Source organism: Coffea arabica, chromosome 8e, assembly GCF_036785885.1.
Source record: "Coffea arabica cultivar ET-39 chromosome 8e, Coffea Arabica ET-39 HiFi, whole genome shotgun sequence".
In the NCBI taxonomy this organism is placed as follows: domain Eukaryota; kingdom Viridiplantae; phylum Streptophyta; class Magnoliopsida; order Gentianales; family Rubiaceae; genus Coffea; species Coffea arabica.
Window position 1 is genome coordinate 7,783,013 of NC_092324.1, and position 24,760 is coordinate 7,807,772.

Consider the following 24,760-nt stretch of genomic DNA (forward strand, 5'->3'; position numbering starts at 1 on the left):
AATCACCTGTGTCAAACAACCATTGTAAATATGCCTTACCATTAAGCCTTGGCCTTGGCTGAGCAACTGATGTATTATTCGTGTGAGTGTTCCAGAGAGACTTCAAAGTCTCCCAATCAGCTTTGCTCAAGTTCTCCAATCCAGCTTTATCAGAATCATCAAGTGGTCTCCCATGGGAAACATTAGCAGCCGCCTGTGCTGCCCCTTGTGCAACATGAGCCCGTGCTACTCCACCACGACCACGCCCCTGGTTACCACGAAAGCATGTGTCCATGCTATGTCCCGGTTTCTGGCAGTGAGAGCAAACTACTCCATTGTCTTTTTGGTCCCCCCCCTGAATTCCGAGGGCCTGGGCTGACTGTTTTCATGGCAAAGCTCACCGGATCAGACCGATTGGGAGCTGCTCGCGTCATTACCTGCACTTGTTCTTGCTCCGTAACTTGAGAATAAACCTTATGAAGGTTTGGAAGAGGGTCTGAAGCAATGATGTTGGAACGAACATTACTATAAGATGATTCATCAAGCCCCATGAGGAATTGATGCACCCGCTCTTCCTCTTGACGCTGTTGAAGCCGTGTAACGAAGTTACACTTGCATCCATTACAAGAACAAGTAGGCATAGGATCATAATCATTCAAATCATCCCACAGCTTCTTGAGTCGACCATAATAAGCCATGATCGAATCCCCGTTTTGTTTGCAATTTGCAACCTCCGTTTTCAATTGATGAACTCGCGCGCCATTACGAACAGAGAATCGTTGCTGGATATCGTCCCATAATTCCCTTGCCGTTTCCTTGTATGAAATCGTGGAACGCAAGCCTGGTTCGATGGTGTTAAAGATCCATGACACAATCATGGAATTCACTGTCCACCAATCATCAATTTCATCTGAGTTCTGGTTCGGCTCCTTAATGGTGCCATCAATGAAACCTTGTTTCTTCTTTGCCCTCAACGAAATCCTCATGGCCTTAGCCCATTCTTCATAGTTTGGTCCTTTGAATTGTGTCTGCGTAATTAAATTCCCTGGGTTGTCATTCGTGCTGAATAAGAACGGCGAATTGGTCTTCAAACTTGAAGCTTTTTGATCTGTCATCGTCCTAGGATTTATAGTTCAGGGGTTCGGTATTGTTTTCAGAGCCAGATGGCTCTGATACCATGTAAAATCAGAAGAATTGGGAAAAGTTTTCATCCTTTTCTCATTGTCATCTGCTCTATATATACAAGTACAATGTGCATCAGGCTCCCGTGACTTCAGCCCCAATTTACCTAATTATGTGCAATTACCAATACTACCAAATATAGATAGATACTATAAACACAAGATACCCGAAACTGCAGCCGAGACTCCTTCACTAAACTGCAGCCGAGACTACTTCACTAATAACAATAACAGAATTAGTGATTAGTTGTAGTAGTCGATGTAAGTAATGGATGAAGGAATGACAAATATAAGACTTACCTAGTGGATATGGCGAAACAAATAGCAGAATTCGTTCTAGCCAGCGGGGAATTGACGTAGTGTTCTTAATTTTGAGGATTCCTACGTCTTCAGTTAGGTTGGAGTGTTGATTCTGAAATCTTCTGTATTTGTGAAGAATTGGAGATGAAGTGAGTGATGGCCAAAATTGTAGCGTTTCAATACGGTGATATATTGTGAAGTTAATTGCATAAATAATTAAGCAATTTTTGTGGTGGATTTATGTTCTTGATGTCTTTGGTTATAAGCGCATGTATTATATGAAAGTCTAAAATCTTTTTTCTCAAGAATAATAGCTATAAATGGCCGATAGTGCATGATTTTTGTAATAACGATAAGATTTAGTATTTAGGTTAGGGTTTTTAAAAGGATTGTGAATATAAATTGTGGTAATTTTGACGAAGCAAGTATCAAGAAAAGTTTGGAAACTTCTTCTTTCGAGAAACGAAATTTGACTAATTAAATCTAATCCCAAAAGTCAACCCAAAAGCCGGCAACTCTTGGATTGCTCCCAGGGACTTAACTACCCAAATCTCAATCCTCCCAAAGCCGATGTGGGATAGAAACCCCGACAGGGGCCAAGCCCATTGGACCCGCTGCTAAGAAAAGTTTGGAAACTGACCTGGTAAAAAGTGGAAGAAGCGTCATCTTCTGTGTGAAGCTGTAAACGGTTGAAGTCGTGCAAATGGCTGAAGCTGTTAGTGGCCAAAAGTTCGAGAAGAAAGGTGCAGTAAATTCTCTGATGTGGTTGATTTTTTTGCTGGTAAAATGGTGCTAAGACTGATGGGGAGCTTTTTGTCATAAAGTGGTAGAAGTTGGGGCAGAGTTAATGACATTTATTGTAGGTAGTAAGTGGGGTAATGTAGGGTCGATACTTGTTGCATGTAAATGTCTGTGTAGTGGGAGATAATTGCGTTGGGCTTGGGCTATGTATTTTGTACGTATTATTACAATTGTCAATTGACGAAAATAACCTCCACATCCAACAATAATTGCAGCATAACCGCTTGACCAAAAATTACTATTCATAACCCAACTCTCTCTTTTATATTATTAGATGTTACCGCTCGTTAATCTGCTCAATCAAGTTGTAATGAGAGAGAGAGAGAGAGAGAGAGCCCTTGACAACAGTTCTACATACACTTCAATGTCAGTCTCCACAATCACCTTCTTTGACTGTCTCCATATTCTTATGTCCATCTTCATTTGGCAACCCATAGAAATTAGAAGCCCATCTTCATAAAATCCAAGCTAGTTTTGACTTGAGAGAAATTACAACTAGTCTCTTGAACTAGCAAGAGCAGCTGCAAGAAAGAATTAACATCAATTCAAAGGAAAAAAAAAAAGAAACGAAGAGACAGAAACTTGGCTAGAGAGAGAAAAAAGCTATAGAGAGAGATTTTGAAACTCGAAGGCCTCAATTGAATGGAAAAATGAAATCTAATTGGGATAAAATTTTAGCTGTGCGATTCTGTCAACCATACTCTACACATCTATAAGATCAACTTTTGGATTTCTCTTTCAAGCTCACTTATTTGAAATTGTTAATTTTTAAGAGATGACATTATTGTTATTGATCTATTTGGTTGGTTATTAATTTATTATTGTCCATATGCTCCAAATAATCCTATGTATTCTCATTATTTTGTAGTGGAGCTTTTGGGCGAATTTCTCAAAATATTGTCAAAATTAAAAATTTTCAAAAAATTGGTGTTCTTGGGGGATGGATTCTGAATTAAGGGTCACCGCATCATTGACATGCGGTTTCTAATAAAAATATTTTTAATTTTCATTTATTTTGGGTTACTTTATTATTATTTTTTTTTTGGGGCAAAAGCTTCGCCGCTCATTGGAATTTATCCTTTGACCGGCACTGCTCTACACGAAAAGAAATGGTACCAGCAGCAAAGTTAGAATCTTGAAATCTGGCTGCATTCCTCTCACACTAAGTGAACCAAAGTACAAGCAAAGGAGTTTGATTTGGTGGTTGACAAATTATCTCCATATAAAAAAGGGTTAATCACATTTTATCCCCTTAAAGAATACTCTATTTCTCAGTTTACCCCCTAACCTTTAATTTTGCTCACTTAACCCCCTTTAGGACAAAATTGCCTTTGCATTATTTTGACTTTTCATTTACCTTATTTTCCTTTCTTTTATTTCATTTTCTCTTTCTTTTTTATTTAATTCTTCCTCTTTCCCACAAAAATTTTCACCTTAATGATTGAAATTAAAAAAGAGAAATTACAGAGATCTATCATCTCCTTAAATGATTAAAAAAAATATTCAAATCACTTTCCTAAAATACAATTTTTTTAGCTTTTCAATTCTTTTAATTTTGGATTTTTCTCTTTCCTTTCTAGTTTCTCATTTTATTCTCAAAAAATATCATAAGATAAAATTGTTTTCCTTTCTTTTATTTCTTTTTCTCTTTCTTCTCTTTTATCCTTCCCAATAGAAATTTCATTTCAACGAAAATTTTTGTTCTGAGTTTGTAATTGCATATTTCTGGGTGAAGGTTTAAAAGATATCAAAAACTAATTTTGATTTTTTGTATGATGCCACATGTCACAAATTTCAATTGCTGATTATTAATCATGTCACAATTTCATTTTAAGATATTTTCTTGGGAATAAAATGAGAAACTAGAAAGGAAAGAGGAAAATCCAAACTTAAAAGAATTGAAAGGCTAAAAAATTGTATTTTAGAAAAGTGATTTGAATATTTTTCTAATCATTTAAGGGGAAGATAGATCTCTGCAATTCCTCTTTTTTAATTTCAATCATTAAGGTGAATAATGCAAGGGCAATTTTATCATAAAGGGGGTTAAGTGAGCAAAACTAAAGATTAAGGGATAAATTAAGAAATGAGGTATTCTTTAAGGGGATAAAATGTGATTAACCCTATAAAAAAAGCCTTCTGCTACTCCGAGTCAAGTTGACATCTCTCAAACAAAAGACCAAAAAAAAGCCTTAGTCCTATCCTATTGGAAAAGCTTTGAGTCCGAAAGCACTTTTGGTAAACTTAACTTTTTTTTTTTAATTTTGCAATATTTTCCATCGCCGCTCATGTGATGTGTGGCGATGTTTTTATTTTAATTTTAATATTAGAAAAACTAATATTTTTTTTCAAATTGCAGCTTTAGTTGGCCGCTTTTTTTATAAACTTTTTATAAAAAAATAATAAGAGGTTGAGCGCTTTTTATTAAAAAATAATTAGAGGTGTGGGATGGGAGGAAAACTATCATCGCAATTTCCATTTGTGATTTTACTTAAAAAATTGCTTTTTCATTATAAAAAAAATTTTCACTAAAAAAAAATTTTGGCCACAATTTGCGTCGATCAACGGTGCACGATTAAAAGAAAAATTGACGACATTTGTGTTGGAAGGAAAATAAAAAAATTGACGCCGCAAATGAACAAAAAAATAAAAAATTGAAAAAAAGTTGCGGCGTCATGACAAAAAGTGGACCTCGCAACTGACCAAAAAAGTGCACCTGAAAAAAGTACACATGCTGGAAATGAACAAAAAAAAGAACAAAAAGTCAAAGAAGTGCACACGGAAGAATTTTGCAGAAAGTATACATGCTTCGCCGCTTATCAAACATTGGAAAAAAAAAAAGGCGGGCAGAAAATTGACTAAAATGAAGGCAGCAAAAATAAATATAAATTAATATTACTTTTACTAGTAGCCTCGTTTTATAGTTGCAGCGACCCTTAAATCGGAATAACCCCTCAAATAACACCACTTTTTGGATAATTTTTTATTTTAGCAATATTCTAAGAAATTCACTGGAGCTTTTGATTGAACTAGAAACGACGACTTTTTTCCGAATTTGGATTTTTCATGTAAAAATCTTGGTATACTGTGCCAAGGAAGGGTTGGAGTCAACCATTTCAAAAAGGATGTGTTCAAGGTCAAAAGTAACAATCTCGACCATTAAGTGTAGTATGTTTCCAAAACTGAACTCTATACAGTCCAAATGTCCGAAGGTGCTTAACCAGAAATATGTGGTTCCCTTGACAAAAACCTAATATCAATACGTACAGAACTAGGAGAGGTCAGTAGTTCCCTGAAAAACTGAGAAATAAGAGGTCTCGATGGCTTTAGATTCCCAATATGGTTCGTATCTGATCTGGCGGATGTCTCACCAGTGACTTAGGATCAGGGTAGTGATTCTTGGGATCCATAACTGCCTTGTAAATAAGCTCATATGCTTCAGCCAGAGACCTTGCCACCTGAAGACAAGCCTCCGATCTCAGCTTTGGTACCTGCATTTGCTCAAATTCTGGCAGGGAACTTTCACTTCCCAAAATAAGCCCGAAGAAGGCCCTCAAACCCTCTGAAAGAGAAGCTGGAGCTGTGTCCTCTAACTCAGCCAATGCTGAACCATTAACTGTTTTTCCGGCTTCATCATCATCCAATGAAACACGGAAGTGGGTCATCTTGCTTAATAAACCACACCGTTTTAAAATGTTATCGACTTCCTTTTCCACAAGTCCATTTATGTGACTTTCTATCATCCCACCAATCTTCTTTACATATTCAGATGCAACCTCATGTCCTAACAATGGTTGTTGGATTGCACATAAACAGTTGATGAGAAAAATCTTTGAAGGTGCTTCAGCAGTCTGCATGAACAAGGACAACAGGTCAGGGGACCATGACCATTGAACACAAAGAATTGGCCATTGGCATTTTATCTCATTGTTATTCCACATATACATGAAGTTTATAAGCTGGAAAACCAATTTGCAAGAAGAAGAGTAAAATCCAGCTTAATGCGCCTAAATCTACAAAAACTAATATTAACATGAAAATCATGTCACTGAAGCTGCTGCAATCTTCCAAAACTCTAACTTCAAATCTCATATTCTCAAAGATGAGGTTCTTATATTTCAAATATAAGGTTTGCCAAGTCAAATAAAAGAAATGCATGGTCATAAAGTATTAAGACATTGCTTTAAGTGCAGTTCGGAATTTCGCAGCAAAAGAATGTTTCCATATCAAGTAATTTATGCTAGTCACTTGACAAGCTTGACCCAGCAGACTCGCATAACTAACATTAGGACTCCAGAACTCAAAAGTTCTACTCAGGCAATTTGTCAATAGTAGAATGTCAAAACTTTCAGGATATCCATATATGCTTTCAAACTCGTATAACTTAGCACACTACTCGCAGACTCAGTTTTATTGGATAATTGGCTACACCAGCAACGTATTCAAGAACAAATTAGACCAAACTTTTTTTTTTCTAGGTTAACCATATCAAATCTGAAATGCGAAGCAACATGCAAAGGGAAGCACAGAAAGAAACCTGGGACACAGAAATGGAGCGGCCACTGTCCAAAATAGCATCTATAGATGATTTTCGCAGCTGGCCAGGATCAGAACCTGTTCTACTTCTCCTTGATAACTGGATGGCTCCCTTGGACTTGTGTGCCTCAGCAGCTTGCTCACACATCTGCAAAATCACATGTACAGCTTGATAAGGAACAGAAGAATCTGCCTGTCAAAAAGAATCATGTTCCTACAGCTTATGCAATTATTGTCATCCTCCAAGAGTTCTTAACATGTTTGACATGGAAGAAAAACTATAAGTCCTTCATACACTCCAATATACTTAGTTGGGCTCTAAAACAAACTTCCGAAGGATGAATCTCAAGCAGAGATGCCTGCCATCAAGCACTACCTTTTCAAAATTCAGTGCTTTTAACCACCAGTACATCATTGACCAGCTAGAGTACTTGCTAAAGACGAGATGTGTGCCAAGATACAAAATTCAAAGGAAGTACGATGAGCAATAAATGACAAATTACATGAGCAACTGGTTGTGCATAGTCATGATCCTTGTACATGCAAATCTGTTTAATTCCTTAAAAGTTGAAGGAGGTAAGGGTAAAGAATTGCTTTTTTCACATCACAAGGTTTATCTAATAAACTGTCTTCACTTTTCATCTTGATGCAATTATAAAAGGTTATATTTCCACCACCATATAGTTTTTGAAGGATCAACATGATGGCATATTTATAGTCCCTCTCACCTGGAAAAGAAAGACCTACTTTCCAGACTGGATTACCCAAAAAAGGTCTAATAACTGAAATAGCATTGTCATTCTCCATGATTATTCTATGCAAACATTACATTATACTTTTGAATTGCTATGCCCCTATTTAAGTGTCATCTAAAATATGAAACAAAATTTCTAAAATATTTACATGCACCAAAGTACATCCTAAGACAGAAGATTCAAGCGTCAGTAAGATCTCCTTCTTACAAGTGTCTTAACTTCTGGGATGCACGGAATATTTCGGCAGATAAAATTGACCTACTTTATATGACGTGAAATCTACTGTAATTCAACCCAAAAAGTGTTTACAGAATTATAGTGACCCATACTGACAAGTACAAATTTCAATTTTTCAAAACAACCTTGGAAAGTGATTATAGGTCTTGCACTTTGTATACTCTTTCCTACTTATTCATAGGATCCTTGGTTACTAAGTGCTGACTAGAAGTTATTAAATATTTCCTCACTCAAAGGCATATGGTATAAGATGACTCAAACTCAATAGATAAGTTGGGAAAAGTAGTCTCAGAAATTGAAATTGGAACTGATTAAATGCAGTCATCATGTTCATTTTTTACTGAGTGGTGCAAGGAAACAACCAAAAATTAAATCAAGCTGCACCCAGAAATTGCACCTGGATAATAGGATCTAGCAAAGCAGATATGACTGGGTGAAAGTCTGGTTTCTTTCCTGATGCAGGAAACATCATGCTGTCATGTGTTTCAATTATTTCACATAGCAGTGAGACTCCTTCCCTCAGTGCAGTTGGTGGAGAAAGATCAACAGCTACTGGAAGAGGATATCTTAAAAGCTTCTCCCCTCGAGTTTTCAGCATGTCAAAAAATGTTTTCTGTGCAGCTTCTTTGAGCACCCAAAGTGTATTACAGAGAGCTGTTTCCCTCCCTAGCAAATCTGATATCTACAAAATTGCAGCTGTCATGCAAAGCACCAAAAAAAAAAATAAAAAATCTACTTTCAGATACATTGCAGCTTACAGTATAGCTGTAGAACTCCAGGGTGTTACTGAGTTTGTATGACACTATCAGATTAGGCTGAGACTGCAAAACTTGTTCAACTCTCACTTTAAATGGTCTGCAAACTCCTTCAAATATCCGATCCAGGACAAATGTCAAGTCTGATTCTGACTTTACAACATCATTCTCAGAAACTTTGGACACTTGGGGAGCAGATGGTCCTGTATCTACAACTGCATCTGGATCAAGCAAAGCAAGCACAAGTTCTCTTTCAGATGCCAAGGCCTGCCATACAACAAAGTAAAGAAGGCAGAGAAACAATAAAATTGTGAGTCAAATAATTTAGCTTTAAAATCCCTATAAGGTAGAAAAAAAACTAATATTTCCTTCTAGTACCTGATGCAGCCATCCTAACATGTCTCCTACATATCTCAAAGGATCATGGGCATGCACTTCAATAGGCCTAGGTAATCCACCAGGTCCTCCACGTGTGAGAGCACTAATAAATCTTCTGAACAATGCATTGTGCCTCATATTTGCTACCTATCAATTGAAATAACTCTCTATCAACATAAATTGGAGAAATGAAATTATTTTGATGGATTACAGTAGATATTAGCTAAAGAATTAATTTACCTCTTCTGCACAATACTTGAACAGGACGGGTCTTTCTTTGAGGCAGCTGACAGCTGTTTTCAGAAGTTCACTAACTTCAGGATTATCTATGTCACCCAGCCTCCTACATTCTGCTTGAACCCACCTAGATTGGACAAAAGCAGTAGTATCAAACCAAAACTTATTCAAGGCCAAAGTGAAAACTATCAACAATTATATTTGACTTCAAATGGACAGCAGCAAATAAATGCAAGATCACTATAATCTATAACCAAATCAGAAGTAACAGCACAAGTATCGTTCATACCCAGCTTCAAATGATAGTGACAGAAATAATTCTGACTGCAGACAATCAATCACATAAGGTCCAAATTAAGCGACTAACTGCATTTACTTGACAAGGTAGATAGGACAACACTTGACGCACTGCTGTTCAGGATGCACAGGTGATTGCCAAAGATGTTAAGCAAGAGATAAAAAGCCAAAAGAGAAAAGGTAAATCAAACTTATTAAACTGGTCATTTCTAGAACAAGAAAACTAACACCAAAACTTGGAAAAAGGCACTTAAACAAAAAAATCTGAAAGAACTCCATGCTTCAACTGTTTAGGATTCAGAGATCTCTTAGTTATCATATATAGTAGACATTGCTACAATAAGCACCACACACACACACACAATATAATGACCATCTTCAGCTGTTATTCATTCAGAAATATCCTACCTGCACAGGCGTTCATAGGCTCCTTCTTGATAGACAGCCATCATGTCCATAAGCTCCAAACCTGCACGCTGCCGGGGGTGTTCAAGTTAACTTTAAAGCTCAACTTTTCTATTGAACTGCAAATAATCTGATAAAGACTTCCAGTGGCAAAAATGAATAAAAACAGCTATAGAAAGAGTAAAGGTCAGACAGCACTACTTATTTAGATAGTTCTGGAGCCAATAAATCTACATGAGAATGTGAACCAGGGGAAAGTCAGCCATAGTCAAGAGATTTAGAATCTGGCAAAAAGGGTTAGCTCGCACTACAAATTTCAATTCAATCATCATCCAAAGCAGACCTCATCACAACACATTCGAAAATAAATGCACAATTTTACAAGAGAGAAGCTATAGATCTGCTTCAAAACTTGGGAGATTAATACATCAAACACTTTTTCCCAAATGCTCACTCAAATGTTTGGTAATTCTATAAAGCTGAAATATTTATACAAGTAGGGATCACTGCATATTAGTTGAAGATACAAATCTAAGACATATCCAGTGTGGTCAAAAGTTACGCTTGGTGGAGATTGAAATACTCCAGCTTGCTCCATAAGCCTATGCACCCCAAAAAATTGTAAAAGTTGAAAATCCAAATCGTTTTCAAACTAGTTTTTTGGTTGGAAAGACATCAAATGTAGAAATGTCTACCAAAAACTTCATGAAAATAGATGCAAGTGCATAAAGATATCTACTAAAGGGAGGGAATATGAAAAGATAACCACCTGGTGATGGGTCCTTAAAAGCACTTTGCAGTTGGCATGGATTTCTTGAACGTGAGCAAGTGCCTTGAAAAAGTTTTCATTCAGATCTTCCTCCCTTAGTGCATTAATCTGCAAAAGGTATCAACAAATAACAAACAATACATACAGAGAACTTGACATCTACCCTCAAGGGGTGTCATAGAGAGGGCTTAAGATTTGAGGATCGGTAAATAGCCTAGAACCTCTTCATTGGACAGCTGATAATCACGAAGAAAGCATGAAACAATCTCCTGCCTCTGCGTGGTGATTTCCAGATCCTGTTTAAGCCTTTCTGTAGTACTGATAATATCACCGGTGGTAGCATTACAACTGCTTAAAGCATTAGCAATTCTGCATGCAATAGCCAAAACATTCAGGGGATGTAGTAATTCTTTTTCTGACTACCATATACCTGACTGTCCCATTTACCAAACTTTCAAACTACGAAGCTTTAAAGACCAAGAATAGAGGTACATAAAGTAGCTAAACTCGAAAAAAAAAAGAAAAAAGAAAAAAGAGCCATGCTGCTTCTTCTAGGAAGAACTAGCTGAGTTTCATTCTTAGGGAAGGAGCATCTTTACTTCCATAGCCTTCACAATCTGGCAAATAGGAAATCTCAAGAAACACATCCAGATGGAGAGAGAGAGAGATTTAATAGAAAAAGGAGAGAAGCACAAAACAAGGACGCTTTTAGATATCAAAAACTGCAAGAAAGTATCACAATGAACATAAATGACAAAAGGTCGCATTCATCATCAGTCACTCCTAAGAAATCCTCTAGCCTTCTTATTCAAGAAGACCGTATAACACATAAAGCAGAGTGTAACACATCTTTTCCTATTTTCCATAAATATAATTTAGCATATTTGACTAGTCCACCAATATGTGAGGCCAGGAGTTAGAACAAGGTTTACACAGACTTGGACGTGTTTGGACAAGATTTTTTGGAAAAAATTATTTGGAATAACGCTTAGTACTTTTTGTTATGTGATTTATATGAGATGAAAAGGTGGTTGGGAAAATAAAATGGTTATTGGAAAATGTGTTTATGATGCAACAAAAATAGTGTTTGCAAATAATGACCAACCCAAACACCCTAATGGTACTCGTGAAGAAAGAAGGATGAAACCACCAAAATTGCATCTGAAGCAAAAGTCTTCTGTTTTTCAACAAAAATTTAATAACCCCAATGGTTGCAAAATTCATAAGGTACTTAGGTATTAGTAGGCATTTCTAAACCAGAAGGGATTTGGGCCAAGATTAACTTGAAAGTACTTTACTTCGGACCATATCCAGAAGACACGACTTTGAGGAGTGGATTTCAGAAGGGAAGGCTTCTTCCAAGACGATAAAATATTCTTAGAAAAATAATTGCAGCAGTAAGTTAATCAACAGCCTAACTGGGGCATAAGATCAAATCCCTTCTAGTTACTGTTTCAATACTCAAATTTGAGATAAATGTGATTGCTTAATTGTGCAGTGTTCGTCTTAGCATATTCCTTCACTCCCCTTATCGATTGCCTAATTAACAAACAATTTTGATGGAAAACTTTCTCAAATTTTAGCCAGAACCAAGATGATCCAAAAGGTAAGTATAGAGCATAATAACGCCTCATCCATAAATTAGTCTCTAGCATCTAATAAGAGGTCAAACAATGGAAATGCATCACTTTTTCAATCTACTAAACTGGTAATGAACCTGATTTTCCGCTTCTCCCAAATAGGCACCCATTAATCAAATCAACAAGAAATGTAGGAATTCTTCTATCAAAACATGCTGTAAATCCCACACATAATGCATAAAAATCTCAAGTATCCCTCTCATACTTGAAAGGAGATCCATCCAAAAACTACTCTACAATCTGTAATACATAGCTATACACAAATTGCACCAACCTAAAAACAGCATACATTTAACTAGGAAAGCTTAAACTACTGACACATTTGGGTTGACTCCCACAAGTGCCACCTCTCCATGCCTAATAGAGCCTTTATTAGAATGGTAGCACATTGATAGAAGCACAGAAGTTCATCTATTGCATTTCTCCAATTCTGCTTTTATTCTAACCAACTCATTTTCTTGCCATTATGTAATATGCTAACAACTTATCTGCTATTCCAGACAGAGCTCTGTGCATTGAATCTCATCTAGACGAATCAAGCCAGCTACATATGAGATTAGACCTGGCGTTTCTAACTCATTTTTTCACTCAGTAAGCTATTGTTAACAGAACAATTATTCCCTGGTCAAACTGAAATTTGGTCTAATAAGTTAAACTTCTAGTTGCACCAGGATGCGAAGAATCTATGTAACTACATGCTTATTGTACCTAACATTTCCACCAAAAATAGCATGGCCAAGACATAAAAGATACCGCTTTAAAGGAAGGACAATAATGGAGATGGATAAATTCATATCACATTACAGGGGGAAAAAAACTATCTTCTGCAAAATTACAATTATACATTTGTTTTTTGAACTCTACCGTAACTGTTTGTCAATCTCAACCAGACAAATCATTTACCTCATCATGCTCCAGATGTCAACCAAATAACTATTAAGAATCAACCATCATAGTTGTCTTCTGGTGAATTTGAGCATCAGAGAGAGGAAGACAAAGGTAAAATAAAGAAGAGCCAAGTTAGTGACTACACTGATTAAGAATAGAGCCTGAAGGTGAAGTTATAGCTGGGATGTACCATTGGAGGTGCACGTTTCAGACTATTGCAGGCATCACGACATTTCCTGTTCTGGATGAGCTCTCTATATATCCTTCACCAGGGGACCTCACTATTTTAAGTTTTGCTATTCTTGCTGCCTTTTGGTGTGCTATCTTCGACCAAGGTAAATCCTATGGTTCTTTTTCAGCTCTCAATGAAATTGAGAGGATAAAAGATCTTGTACTTATATTAATGACTTCATCTTGGTTTTCCAGGGTGTATTCAAGCAACACTATCAAGCTCCATTTAATACATATTCCTACACAATACACATACTTCTTCAAAAACTGGAACAATATTCTCCATTCACCTTGGTTACCTAGGCAATAGTCCTTCCCACATTAACACATGAAACCATAACTACCACCAAAAGTCCCAGCTAACCATCTCACAAGAATTCATTCTGAAATATAACTACACAGAAATGAATCTTTTCCTTTTCTAGCCAAATCACACAAGATAAGCATCTAAACATACCAGTGAATTTACCTTTCCCTAATAATTAGGGGCAGACCCCACATGAATCTCTACTGAATATTCAACTCCAAATTGTGTCAATCCCTGTCTCGTCTTCTTACATATTTGTCTTCCCGCAACCAAAATTTGTTCTTCAAATCAGTAACAAATTAACTCCTACATTTCCACATTCTACCAAAAGGAACGGACAGACTAAAAACTTTCAGCAATTCCACCGCTATCAATAGCATCACGACCAAAACTCCAACATACACAAAGCACACAGCTCAAGATGCAAAGAAATTCCATCTCTATCTATCAAATTCAATTGAAAAGACAACAAAAATAAACCAGTGAATAAAAAATCATACTTATCGCAGCATTCTGCCAACGCATTAACTTCCTCCTCCACTCGATCCAATGCCTATACATAAAAAAGTTTTAAAAAAAAGTTCAAAAAGTCGGACTGCAAATGTTACCAGTAAAAAGTGATCCGAGAGGTATTACCTGTTGTGCGGTGAGGGAAGCGAGGAGGAATTCTTGGTTGATGGAGAGGCCGCGCTTCTCAATTGTGGATCGGAGATTGCGGCGAGAATGAGGAGTATTTTCGGTGTAGAAATTGGAGAGAGTGCTTAGCGAGGACAGCAATTCAGCACCGTCGGTTCGCGTTTCCAACACCTTCTTCAGCTTCCGAGATAGCCCCGGTGCCAATGCCGTTACTGATCCCATTGCGCTCCTCTTCTCCGGCGTCGCCGCTATGTAAACTGTATTGTGTTTCTGATAAAATGTTTTGCTCAGATCTCTAATGATGAAACAGTTTGCTTCAGGTGGTCTCCGGTAAATGTTTCTAGTTTCTAGCCGCCAAAACGGGTCGGGTCAAGTCAGCCGGGGAGATCCGGTGCTGTCGGGGTGCTGCCGAGCCCAACTGCTCGAGAATGGCTCAGTCAAACGCTCGGCTCAAACTCGATCTATCCGTTCCATTTCTCAAGCCAAGTTTGAACTCTCTCGTATGCTACTTGAGTATTCGGTGAAACGCTCGAATAGTTGTATTATTTATATAATGTATTTATTTTAATTATGAAATGACCATTATAGGTTCACATTTTATCAAAATTACTAGATTTTTTTTAGAGGAATAGATTAGATAGTACAAAGGAGTGTAAATGAGAGGTTCTAAATTTGAAACCCGTCACTTACAAAAAAAAAAAAAATTACCAAATGTTTTGAACACTTAAAAAATTTCTGATATTACAAAAAACAAGTAATAACATAATTTTGAAATATTAAAAAGAGAAAACCATAACAAGAAAAACTCAAAAATCACTCAACCACTCAGCTATTGAGCTCAGCTACAGCTACTGTCTTGCACTTTCCACTGCTCTCTATGGCATTTCCGTTCGTCTCTCACTTTTCAGGCAGTCAATGCTGTCTCTGCCGTCTCTACTCTCCTAACCTCTCACTTATCGATCAACTTCGTTCTAAGTTTCTCACTCTTGAGGGGGTTGAACTCACTCGTTCGTCCTTTACTCTCCGACAGTCATTGCTGTCTCCACCACATCATTCGATCCCCACATACGCACAAGAACCACCAGAACTCATCTCCCCTTCCCCTCAAAACTTCAGCTGAAGTCTTAGTGTAGCTTCGGGCGAGTCGACATTATTAGACATTGGGTTGGTCGCAACTCCATTTGAGAAGAAACCAACTACTGGTGCTCATTTGAGGTATCTTACCACTGTAATTCTACCATTATTGCTTCTAAAATTTAGCCTAAATTAGAAAATTTTTGTGAATTAAAGATAGGGAAAATGACCTGTTTCATCCCTCATATTTCACAAAAATATTCTTTTCGTCCCTCACTTTTAAAATGAAGCAATTTCATCCCTGACATTTAAAAATTAAAACTATTACATCCTTGAACCTAATTTTCAATTTGAATCAAACCATCCAATAACCCAGTAATAAATTTCGGAGATAGAATTGATAGGTCACTCGGTCAATTTCATCATATTCACATGACATTTATCAAACCAAAAAAATAAACATTATAACATAAAGGCCATTATTTGTCTTGGAATAGTCGGGTTTTTCTTTTGGGTAAATCTTTTCATGCATCGTTAGTATATTCGCTTGCGAGTCTAGATGTGTATCATAAATACAAAATTTGGTGTTTAAATTGAAATTGAAATGATATGGTAAGTACATAAACCCTCAGTGTATACAATGACAATGTAGGAATTTAAGTTGAGTTATATTCAAGTTGAGTTAACCAAGTGATTTACCAATTATACCTTCAAAATTTGTAATCGGGTTGATAGGTGGTTTGATTCAGATTGAAAATTGGATTCAAGGATGTAATAGCTTTAATTTTTTAATGTCATGGACGAAATTGCTTCATTTTAAAAGTAAGGGACGAAAAGAATATTTTTGTGAAATGTGAGGGATGAATTAGAAAAGCAAAAATTTGATTTTCCTTTCTTTACTTGGTTATCATTCTATACTTCAAAATTAGGAATAAATAATATATTTCATACACCTCAAATAAATGTTCAAACTAATTTATATAAAAAATGGAAATTAAAGGATGATCAAATTATAACATCTATACATCCTCCATTACAAGAAGTCAAAATAAATATAGGACAAGGAGACATAATAGCCTCACCTTTTAAAAAGGGTAGAGAAGTAGAATCAAGTACAAATAATAATGCAATAAATTTAGAAGATATTAAAAAAATTTATCAACAAAATAATTATACAAATCAAATTCTACATACAATATCTCAACATATAGAAGTATTAAATACAAAAATAGATACACTAAAGAGACCAGAATCAAAATTCCCTGATGATATTTCAGCACCACATTTCCAACCTAGAAGTTTGACAAGAGAAAAAGAACAAGAGTTAATCCAAAATATTAATAATCAAAAAATAAATACTACAGATAATATATTAAATAGAATATCACAATCATTACAGAATATATCTAAACCTCAAACTCCTAAAATAAATACATTAGATCAAATAATAGAAGACAATTCATCTGACGAGATAAATAATTCATCTGAAGAATCAATAAATTCAGAAATTGAAGAAAACATAATTTTACCAATAGAAAACCAATTTGAAGAATCCAAAGATAATCAAATAAATAAAATAAAAAGAAGAAGGATTTATAATAATAATAATAATAAAAATTGGAAAATGGTAAGTACAAAAAATTATTATCCAAGACCTAGCCCTCCAGATATTCAATATGAAGAAAGATCAAAATTTCGTACCACTAAATATGATGGAGACTCAATTTATGAATGGAATATAGATGGCAAAGCAGAATACGAAGTATTAAATAATTTACAAGAAATGGGAATGGCTAGATTAGCATATAAAATAAAAAATATTCAAGAAAGAAATATTGCAACATTATTAGTTTCAGGATTTACTGGACAATTAAAGAATTGGTGGGATAATGCTTTAACACTTCAAGATAATTTATCAATATTAGATCATACCCAAGAAATTGAAGATGATCAAGGAAATATTCAAACCCAATCAGATGCGGCAGAATTTCTAATAGTAACAATAGTAATGTATTTCATAGGAAATCCAAAAGAAGAATTAAATTCTAATAAAACATTTTTAACAAATTTAAGATGTCCAACATTATCAGATTTTAGATGGTATAAGGATATGTTTTTAACAAATGTATTAAGAAGACCTGATTGTAATGCTTCATTCTGGAAAGAAAGATTTATAACAGGATTACCAAGCTTATTTTCACAAAGAATAATGGATAGTTTACAAAAGGAAATGGGAACAGATGTGATTTCATTTGAAAATATTACTTTTGGACAATTATTTGCTTTTGTGAAAAAAGAAGGATTAATGTTATGCTCAGAATTAAAATTACAAATAAAATATGGTTCAAAAACAAAAGAAGTAGGATCATTTTGTGATGCATTTGGAATTAAAAGAATTAAATCACCCTCTGCATATAAAAAGAAAATTAAAAAATACAATAATAAGAAAATAAGGTACAAAAGAACTGAAGGAAATAAACCTGAAAAGAAAAGAAAATTTATTAAAAAGAAAATTATTTGCTACAAATGTGGAAAAATAGGACATAAAGCAAATAAATGTAATTTAAAAGATAAAATTACTGAAATTTGTGCAGAAGAAGAAGAGATTAAAAATAAATTAATAAACTTATTAATAAATGAAAAGGATCAAAGTTCAGAAGATGATTTTTATAATGATTTAACTAGTTCAGACAGTGAAAAAGATTGTAATTGTTCTAATACTCCAAAATATATAAATGTTATAACTAAAAAAGAAGATAAAGAATTCTTATTAGATATAATAGAAAAGATTAATGATCCAATAGCTAAAAAAGAATATTTGGAAAGATTAAAAAGTTTAATTATTCAAGAAGATAAAATGCCAAAGATAATAGAACCTTTTAGCATTTCGAAATTAATAGATAAATATCCAAATATAAATATAATGAAAAAGGAAACTACTAAAGATCTTCAAACAGAAATCAATAATCTTAAAGTACAGATAAAACAATTGCAACAAGAGATTATAGAATTAAAAACAAAAGATTTAGAGATAGAAGCAAAAATAACCTTAATAGATAATCAACCATCAACTTCTAATTCCAAAACAGAAGAAATATGTATATCTGAAAAACCAGTAGATGAAGATCAATATTTAAATACAATAGAAAAAATGACATTTCAAAAATGGTATGCTTTAGTAACTATTACTGTAGAAGATTTTAAAGAAATACATGTAGCTCTAATAGATAGTGGAGCTGATTCAAGTTGTATTAAAGAAGGAATAATTCCTACTAAATACTGTGAAAGAACAAATGAAACATTAATGGCAGCAAATGGAGAAAATTTACAAGTAAAATATAAATTTACAAAAGGATCAATATGTAATAATGAATATTGTATCAGACATAATTTTATAATTGTAAAAAATATAAATCATGATATAATACTAGGAACACCTTTTTTAATTCAAATTTACCCATTTGCAGTAAACCATGAAGGAATTTCAATAAATATAATGGGAAAAACTATTACTTTTAAATTCTTAACTTCAATAAGACAAAGAGAATTACAGATTTTACAAACATCTTCTATTTATAAAACGATAAACACTATTACTAAAGTACAGCAACATATAAACTATATCAAAGAAGAAAAATCTTATTTAAAAATTGAAGAACAATTAAAAGAAGTTAAAATTCAAAAAAGAATTTTTGAATTAGAAGAATTATTTAAAAAAGAAATTTGTGCAGATATTCCTAATGCTTTTTGGGATAGAAAACAACATATGATAGAATTACCATATGAAAAAGATTTTAATGAAAAGAATATTCCAACAAAAGCTAGACCAATACAAATGAATTCTGATTTATTAGAATTTTGTAAAAAGGAAATAAAAATATTAATAAACAAAGGATTAATAACACCTTCAAAATCACCTTGGAGTTGTGCTGCATTTTATGTAATGAATCGAGAGAAAAATCGGTGAAATCCTCCGGTGTAAACCTCTTAGAAAATCTCTTACCCACTCTCAACTACTCTCAAACCACTCTCAACTACTCCCAACTACTCTTGTACTCATACTCTTGTACTCATACTCTTGTATCATTCTCCAAAGATTTTAATAAGAAGATCAAAGTTGGATTCAACAAATATCAAGCTTCCGTTAGCAACTCTAATTCTTGTAAGTTCAAGTTTAATACCAATATTTTATGCACATTTCAAGTTATATTAACCTGGGTATATATGACATACACATGCACACACACACATACATACATATATACATACATACATACATACTTTTAAAAAGCTATTACAAATTTGGAGCAACTCCTACATCTTCTCTGGCTAATTTGGTTAACCAGAGAGGGAAGGAATTCTTCCACATAATTTCACTAGCCAAGCTTAAGGCATACTTAACCAACATGTGACTGACATGGTTGCTTTTCCTTCTAATAAAGGAAAAATGACACTTACAAAGATCTCACCTTCCCCCTCTAGTTGTGTTTTTTGATGTTCTATCCATTCACATTTAGCTTTGTTGATTGTTAGTCCAGGACATTTCCTTTCACCACTGAATTGGATTTGGTTCTTGGACTTCCAAATTTGCCACATTATGTTTATTGTTACTATAATATGTTCCTTCCCTTCAGGTCTTTCCTTAGTATCCAAGACACTGTTTCATCATAACCAAAAGTTATTTCTGAACTCATTATTTGCATCCTTTCTTATTGGAGTAGCTTTCCATATCTATTTCGCATATGTGCAGAAGACTAACATGTGTTCAATAGTCTCTACTCCTTCTCCACAACACAAGCACTTATCATTTCCTTTTCTTATTCTACTTCTAATTACCTCATTTACTGGAAGTATTCTATGGAGGCATTTCCATATAAAACATTTGAGATTTTGTGTTATATTTAGACTCCATAAGAATTTTCATGTATTACTGTTCTGCTCATTCCAGCTATTACCTCCTTCTTGTTGCCTTCTCATTTTTTCCATCTTTATCTCCTTAGCTACTATATGTCCAGTTTTCACAGTGTACTCAGCATCACTATTCTATCTTTTTCATTGCATAAGCTGATAGGGATATTTAAGATTTTCCTACTGTCTTCCTCACTAAAACTACATTTATCCTATTTATATCCTTGTTTTCATTCTGTATTAGCTCCTTTGCCTTCTGTAATTGGTAGTTTGATGGCCTTGGTGTATTTATCTTGCCTTCCTACTATCTAGTATCCATCCATCCTTACAAATATCTGTAGTGCGACCATCTCCAACCCTCTTTCTAGCACCCTTCTCAAGCAATTCTCTAGCGCTAATTATACTTAGGGTTAATACCACTTTATCCCCCCAAACTTTGGACGATTACCCACTTCAGTCCCTAAACTTCAAAATGGGACACTTAAGTCCCTAAACTTATAAATACCTCCCACTTAAGGAAAATTGTTAACAAATCCTGAATGCCGTTGGTGGTCGAAGTGTCCCATTTTATAAGGGTTTAAGGATTTAAGTGTTCCATTTTATAAGTTTAGGGACTTAAGTATCCCATTTTGAAATTTAGGGACTGAAATGGGTAATCGTCCAAAGTTTGGGGGGACAAAGTGAAATTAACCCTTATACTTATCCACATCCACGAATTAGTGGCTTTAGTCCTCATCTCCCAGATTGATGCTCTTTTGAAATATTTTCCTCTCAATACTTTACTCATGATTAAGTTGAGCTTTGTCAACACCCTCCATAGTTGCCTTGCTAACATTGCAGTATTAAACTCTTGAAGATCTCTAAATCCTAACTTCCCATTGCCCTCTATCTCAATCATTTTTTTTCCATTTCATCCAATGAATTTTCTTCTCTTTTTCTCCTTCCCCAGCCTAAATTTCACCATTTCTTTACAAATGTCTTCACACAGACCTTTAAGCAATTTGCAGAAGGCCACAACATAAGTAGGCATAGCTAGGATCACTGGTTTTAGTAGAACTTCCTTCCCTACTTGATTTAGCAACCTTGCCTTCCACCCTTTTAGTTTGTTGATCACTTTCTCCTTAATGTAGCTGAAGATTTGTTCCTTAGACCTCCTAATAACCATTGGTAATCCTAAATATTTGCTCTGCTTGTTTCATCCCTCATAGGATTTCCAACATCTCAATCTTGCCATCTTCTCTCATGTTCTTGCCAAAAAGGACTGATGACTTGTCTGCATTAATGATCTAGTCAGATGCTTCTGTATAGCTATTAATAATTTGTCTCACTTTCATTGCTTCCTTCTTGGATGCCTTATAGAAAATCAAGGTGTCATCTGCAAAGAAGAGGTCAGAAATAGTAGGATTATCTCTTGCAATTTTCAACCTAAAAATTTTATGTTCCTATATAGCATATTTAAGTAAATTGGAAAAACCTTCTGAAACCAATAAAAAAAAAGGGAGAGTGGATCTCCTTGTCTAAGCCCTCTAGATGGTTTAACAAAGCCTCTTATCTCTCCATGAATATTGAAAGTATAAGCAACTGAAGCTATGCATCTCATAATCCATATTATCCAGATAGGATAGAATCCCATTTTCTACATTATCTTGCCCAAAAAAGTCCACTCTACTCTATCATAGGCCTTAGATAGACATGGCTAACTTTAGAGCCATGTAAGCTTCCTTTCCAACTCTCCTATTGTTAAGGCAATGAACAAACACACAGGCAATTGCCACATTATCAATAGTCTGTCTACCAGGAATGAATTCTGATTGATTCAAACTAATGCATTATTTAAGAAGGGCATGAGTCTATCAACAAGAATCTTAGAAATGATCCTATAAACTACATTACATAAGCTAATTGGTCTAAAATGAGAAACCAGATAAGGGCAATAAACTTTTAGTATCAGAGTAATGATAGTTTCATTTATGGCTCTCAGAAGATTTCCAAAATGAAAAAAACTAGAGATAGCAGCAGTTAGATCATTTTTTATTGTGTTCTAAAAATTTTGAAAGAAGACAGGTGCCATACCATCTGGTCCAGGGGCTTTGTTAGAATGAAGAGAGAATGTTGCTTTTCTTACTTCCAGTTCTAAAACAAGTCTGATAAATTTTGAGTTCATCTGTCTTTGTAATTACATAAGGAATACCATTCATGATTGAATCAAAATGTCAAGGTTGATAGTGAACAAATTTTGAAAATAACCTGTGATTTCATCCTCTATCTCCCTATTAGATATACACCATTGACCATTCTCATTCTGCAAAGAGTATATAGTATTTCTCTCATATAACAATCACTTTTCATGTGACCTTTTTAACAACAAAAATTACACATAACCAAAGAGTTATTTGCATAAACATGTTCAATAAATTTTGCTTGTCTTCTCTTATAGACAACAAAATCATTTGCACTAGAATTTAACTTCTTCTCATGAGTGCCAAGATGTGTCTTTGATTCATTCCCTTGAAAATAATCTTATTTTTTATGTTGAAGCACTTCATTTAAATTATCCATTCTTTTTTTCAAATCACTTTGTTCCTTTTTGAACATTTCACAAAGTCTTGTTTTTCTATCAAATTCATTTTGTAGATCAATCTCACTTTCTTTCAAGTAATCATTTTCAGTTTTCAACATTTTATTTTCTTGAAAAGACATGCATTGTCCTGAAGAAAAAAACTAATCTTATGTTTTAATTTCTTGTTTTTAACATAAGATTCTTTCAAACTATCATGCAATTTTTCAATGAAAAATTTAAAATCGTCATCAATTTCATCATCACTATCAAGTTGAGAGTTACATGTTGTTGCCTCATCATTTCTAATGGTCATAAAAGTCAATTGAGCAAATTTTTCTTCTTCTTCAATTTTACCATCGAAGTTGCACTCATTCCATGTGAATTGAAAGTTGTTGAATCTTGGTTTTCTTTCTGCTCTCCCTATTTTTTTCTTCTTCATTGGACACTCACTAATGTAATGTCCAAGTTGACCGCATTTATAGTATTTGTCACCTTATTTTCTGTTGGTCTCTTGCTTTCTTGTATTGTTGAATTGATTGGAATTCGAATTGCTAAATCCTCCATTTTTTAATCTCCTTTTGTTGAGGATTCTCTTGAAACTTTTTGTGATGAGAGCTAGTTCATTGTCATCCATATCTTCATCATCCAGTGAAACAGAGTTATCATCATCTTGAGGTGCTTTTAGAGCGATGCTCCTTTTTACTTTTGCATCTTCTTTTTCTTGTACCTTGGTCTTTAGCTTCAACTCATAAGATGTTAGAGAGTTTATAAGAGATTCAATAGGCATTGAATTTTAAATCTTTTGCCTCTTCAATAGCAGTCACTTTACTCTCCCAATCTTTAGACAAGGCATTCAAGATTTTTCTATTTTTCTCTCCTAAGAAGTATTTCCTTTTCAAAATCTCTAAATTCTTAATAAGATTATTGAATTTACAATACATTTTATCAATATCTTTATGAGGTTCCATCTTAAATGACTTATATTTAGTAATCAAGATAGATTTTTTCTGTTCTTTAACATTTTCACTGTGTTCATGAAATTCCTTCATGGTTTACTGCAAATGGGTAAATTTGAATTAAAAAAGGTGTTCCTAGTATTATATCATGATTTATTTTATATGGTTTGTTTATAACATTTATTTCTCCTTTCATTTGTGAATGGGTTGGAGAATATTCTGATTGAGTCTGATTTATAACTTCTGGAATAGGAGTTTTATATTTAAAATTTGAGGTACTTTCTAAGGGAAAATTTTTGTATTGGTCTAGCTTTTGTTGGAATATTCTTTTCATTAAAATCTTTTTCATATGGTAATTCTATCATATGTTGTTTTCTATCCCAAAAAGCATTAGGAATATCTGCACAAATTTCTTTTTTAAATAATTCTTCTAATTCAAAAATTCTTTTTTGTATTTTAACTTCTTTTAATTGTTCTTCAATTTTTAAATAAGATTTTTCTTCTTTGATATAGTTTATATGTTGCTGTACTTTAGTAATAGTGTTTATCGTTTTATAAATAGAAGATGTTTGTAAAATCTGTAATTCTCTTTGTCTTATTGAAGTTAAGAATTTAAAACTTCTTTACTTTCTATGATTCAAACAAATGTATGTAATGGACCCATATATTTTAACTGTGCTCCAAACTTTTCAATAGATTTAACAGACCCACACATTTCAAGATTATGAGATGAGTCTTACTCCTGTAACTCAAAATAGATTCCAAATACTACAAGATTTCCCAGCATTGACTTACAGTCAAGCTGCTTGCACTCCAACCTCCTCTCAAATAAGACCTCTTCAACAAATTCCAAAACCCTCAGAAAAATCTATTGAAAACACCTATTTCATAAAGCCATTCACTCAACATATCACTTTAACCAGATTTCAAGAA

The 24,760-nt window shown here is 34.2% G+C and overlaps 2 protein-coding genes across 2 annotated transcripts; both read right to left on the reverse strand.

Annotated features, from left to right (window-relative positions):
- Nucleotides 1-275: 275 nt before the first annotated feature.
- On the reverse strand, nucleotides 276-1,094 carry LOC140012642 (uncharacterized). Its single transcript, XM_072060918.1, has one exon. It carries the CDS (start codon nucleotides 1,092-1,094, stop codon nucleotides 276-278), a length of 819 nt encoding a protein of 272 aa, XP_071917019.1.
- Nucleotides 1,095-5,386: 4,292 nt separating this feature from the next.
- On the reverse strand, nucleotides 5,387-14,832 carry LOC113706705 (conserved oligomeric Golgi complex subunit 6). The gene is made up of 11 exons (XM_072061444.1): nucleotides 14,330-14,832; nucleotides 14,194-14,246; nucleotides 10,849-10,996; nucleotides 10,628-10,735; nucleotides 9,862-9,929; nucleotides 9,160-9,283; nucleotides 8,920-9,066; nucleotides 8,545-8,808; nucleotides 8,184-8,468; nucleotides 6,796-6,942; nucleotides 5,387-6,109 (listed from the first exon to the last, which is right to left on the reverse strand). The coding sequence occupies exons 1-11, from the start codon at nucleotides 14,549-14,551 to the stop codon at nucleotides 5,585-5,587; spliced, it is 2,091 nt and encodes a 696-aa protein (XP_071917545.1). The 5' UTR covers nucleotides 14,552-14,832; the 3' UTR covers nucleotides 5,387-5,584.
- Between the last annotated feature and the right edge of the window lie 9,928 nt (nucleotides 14,833-24,760).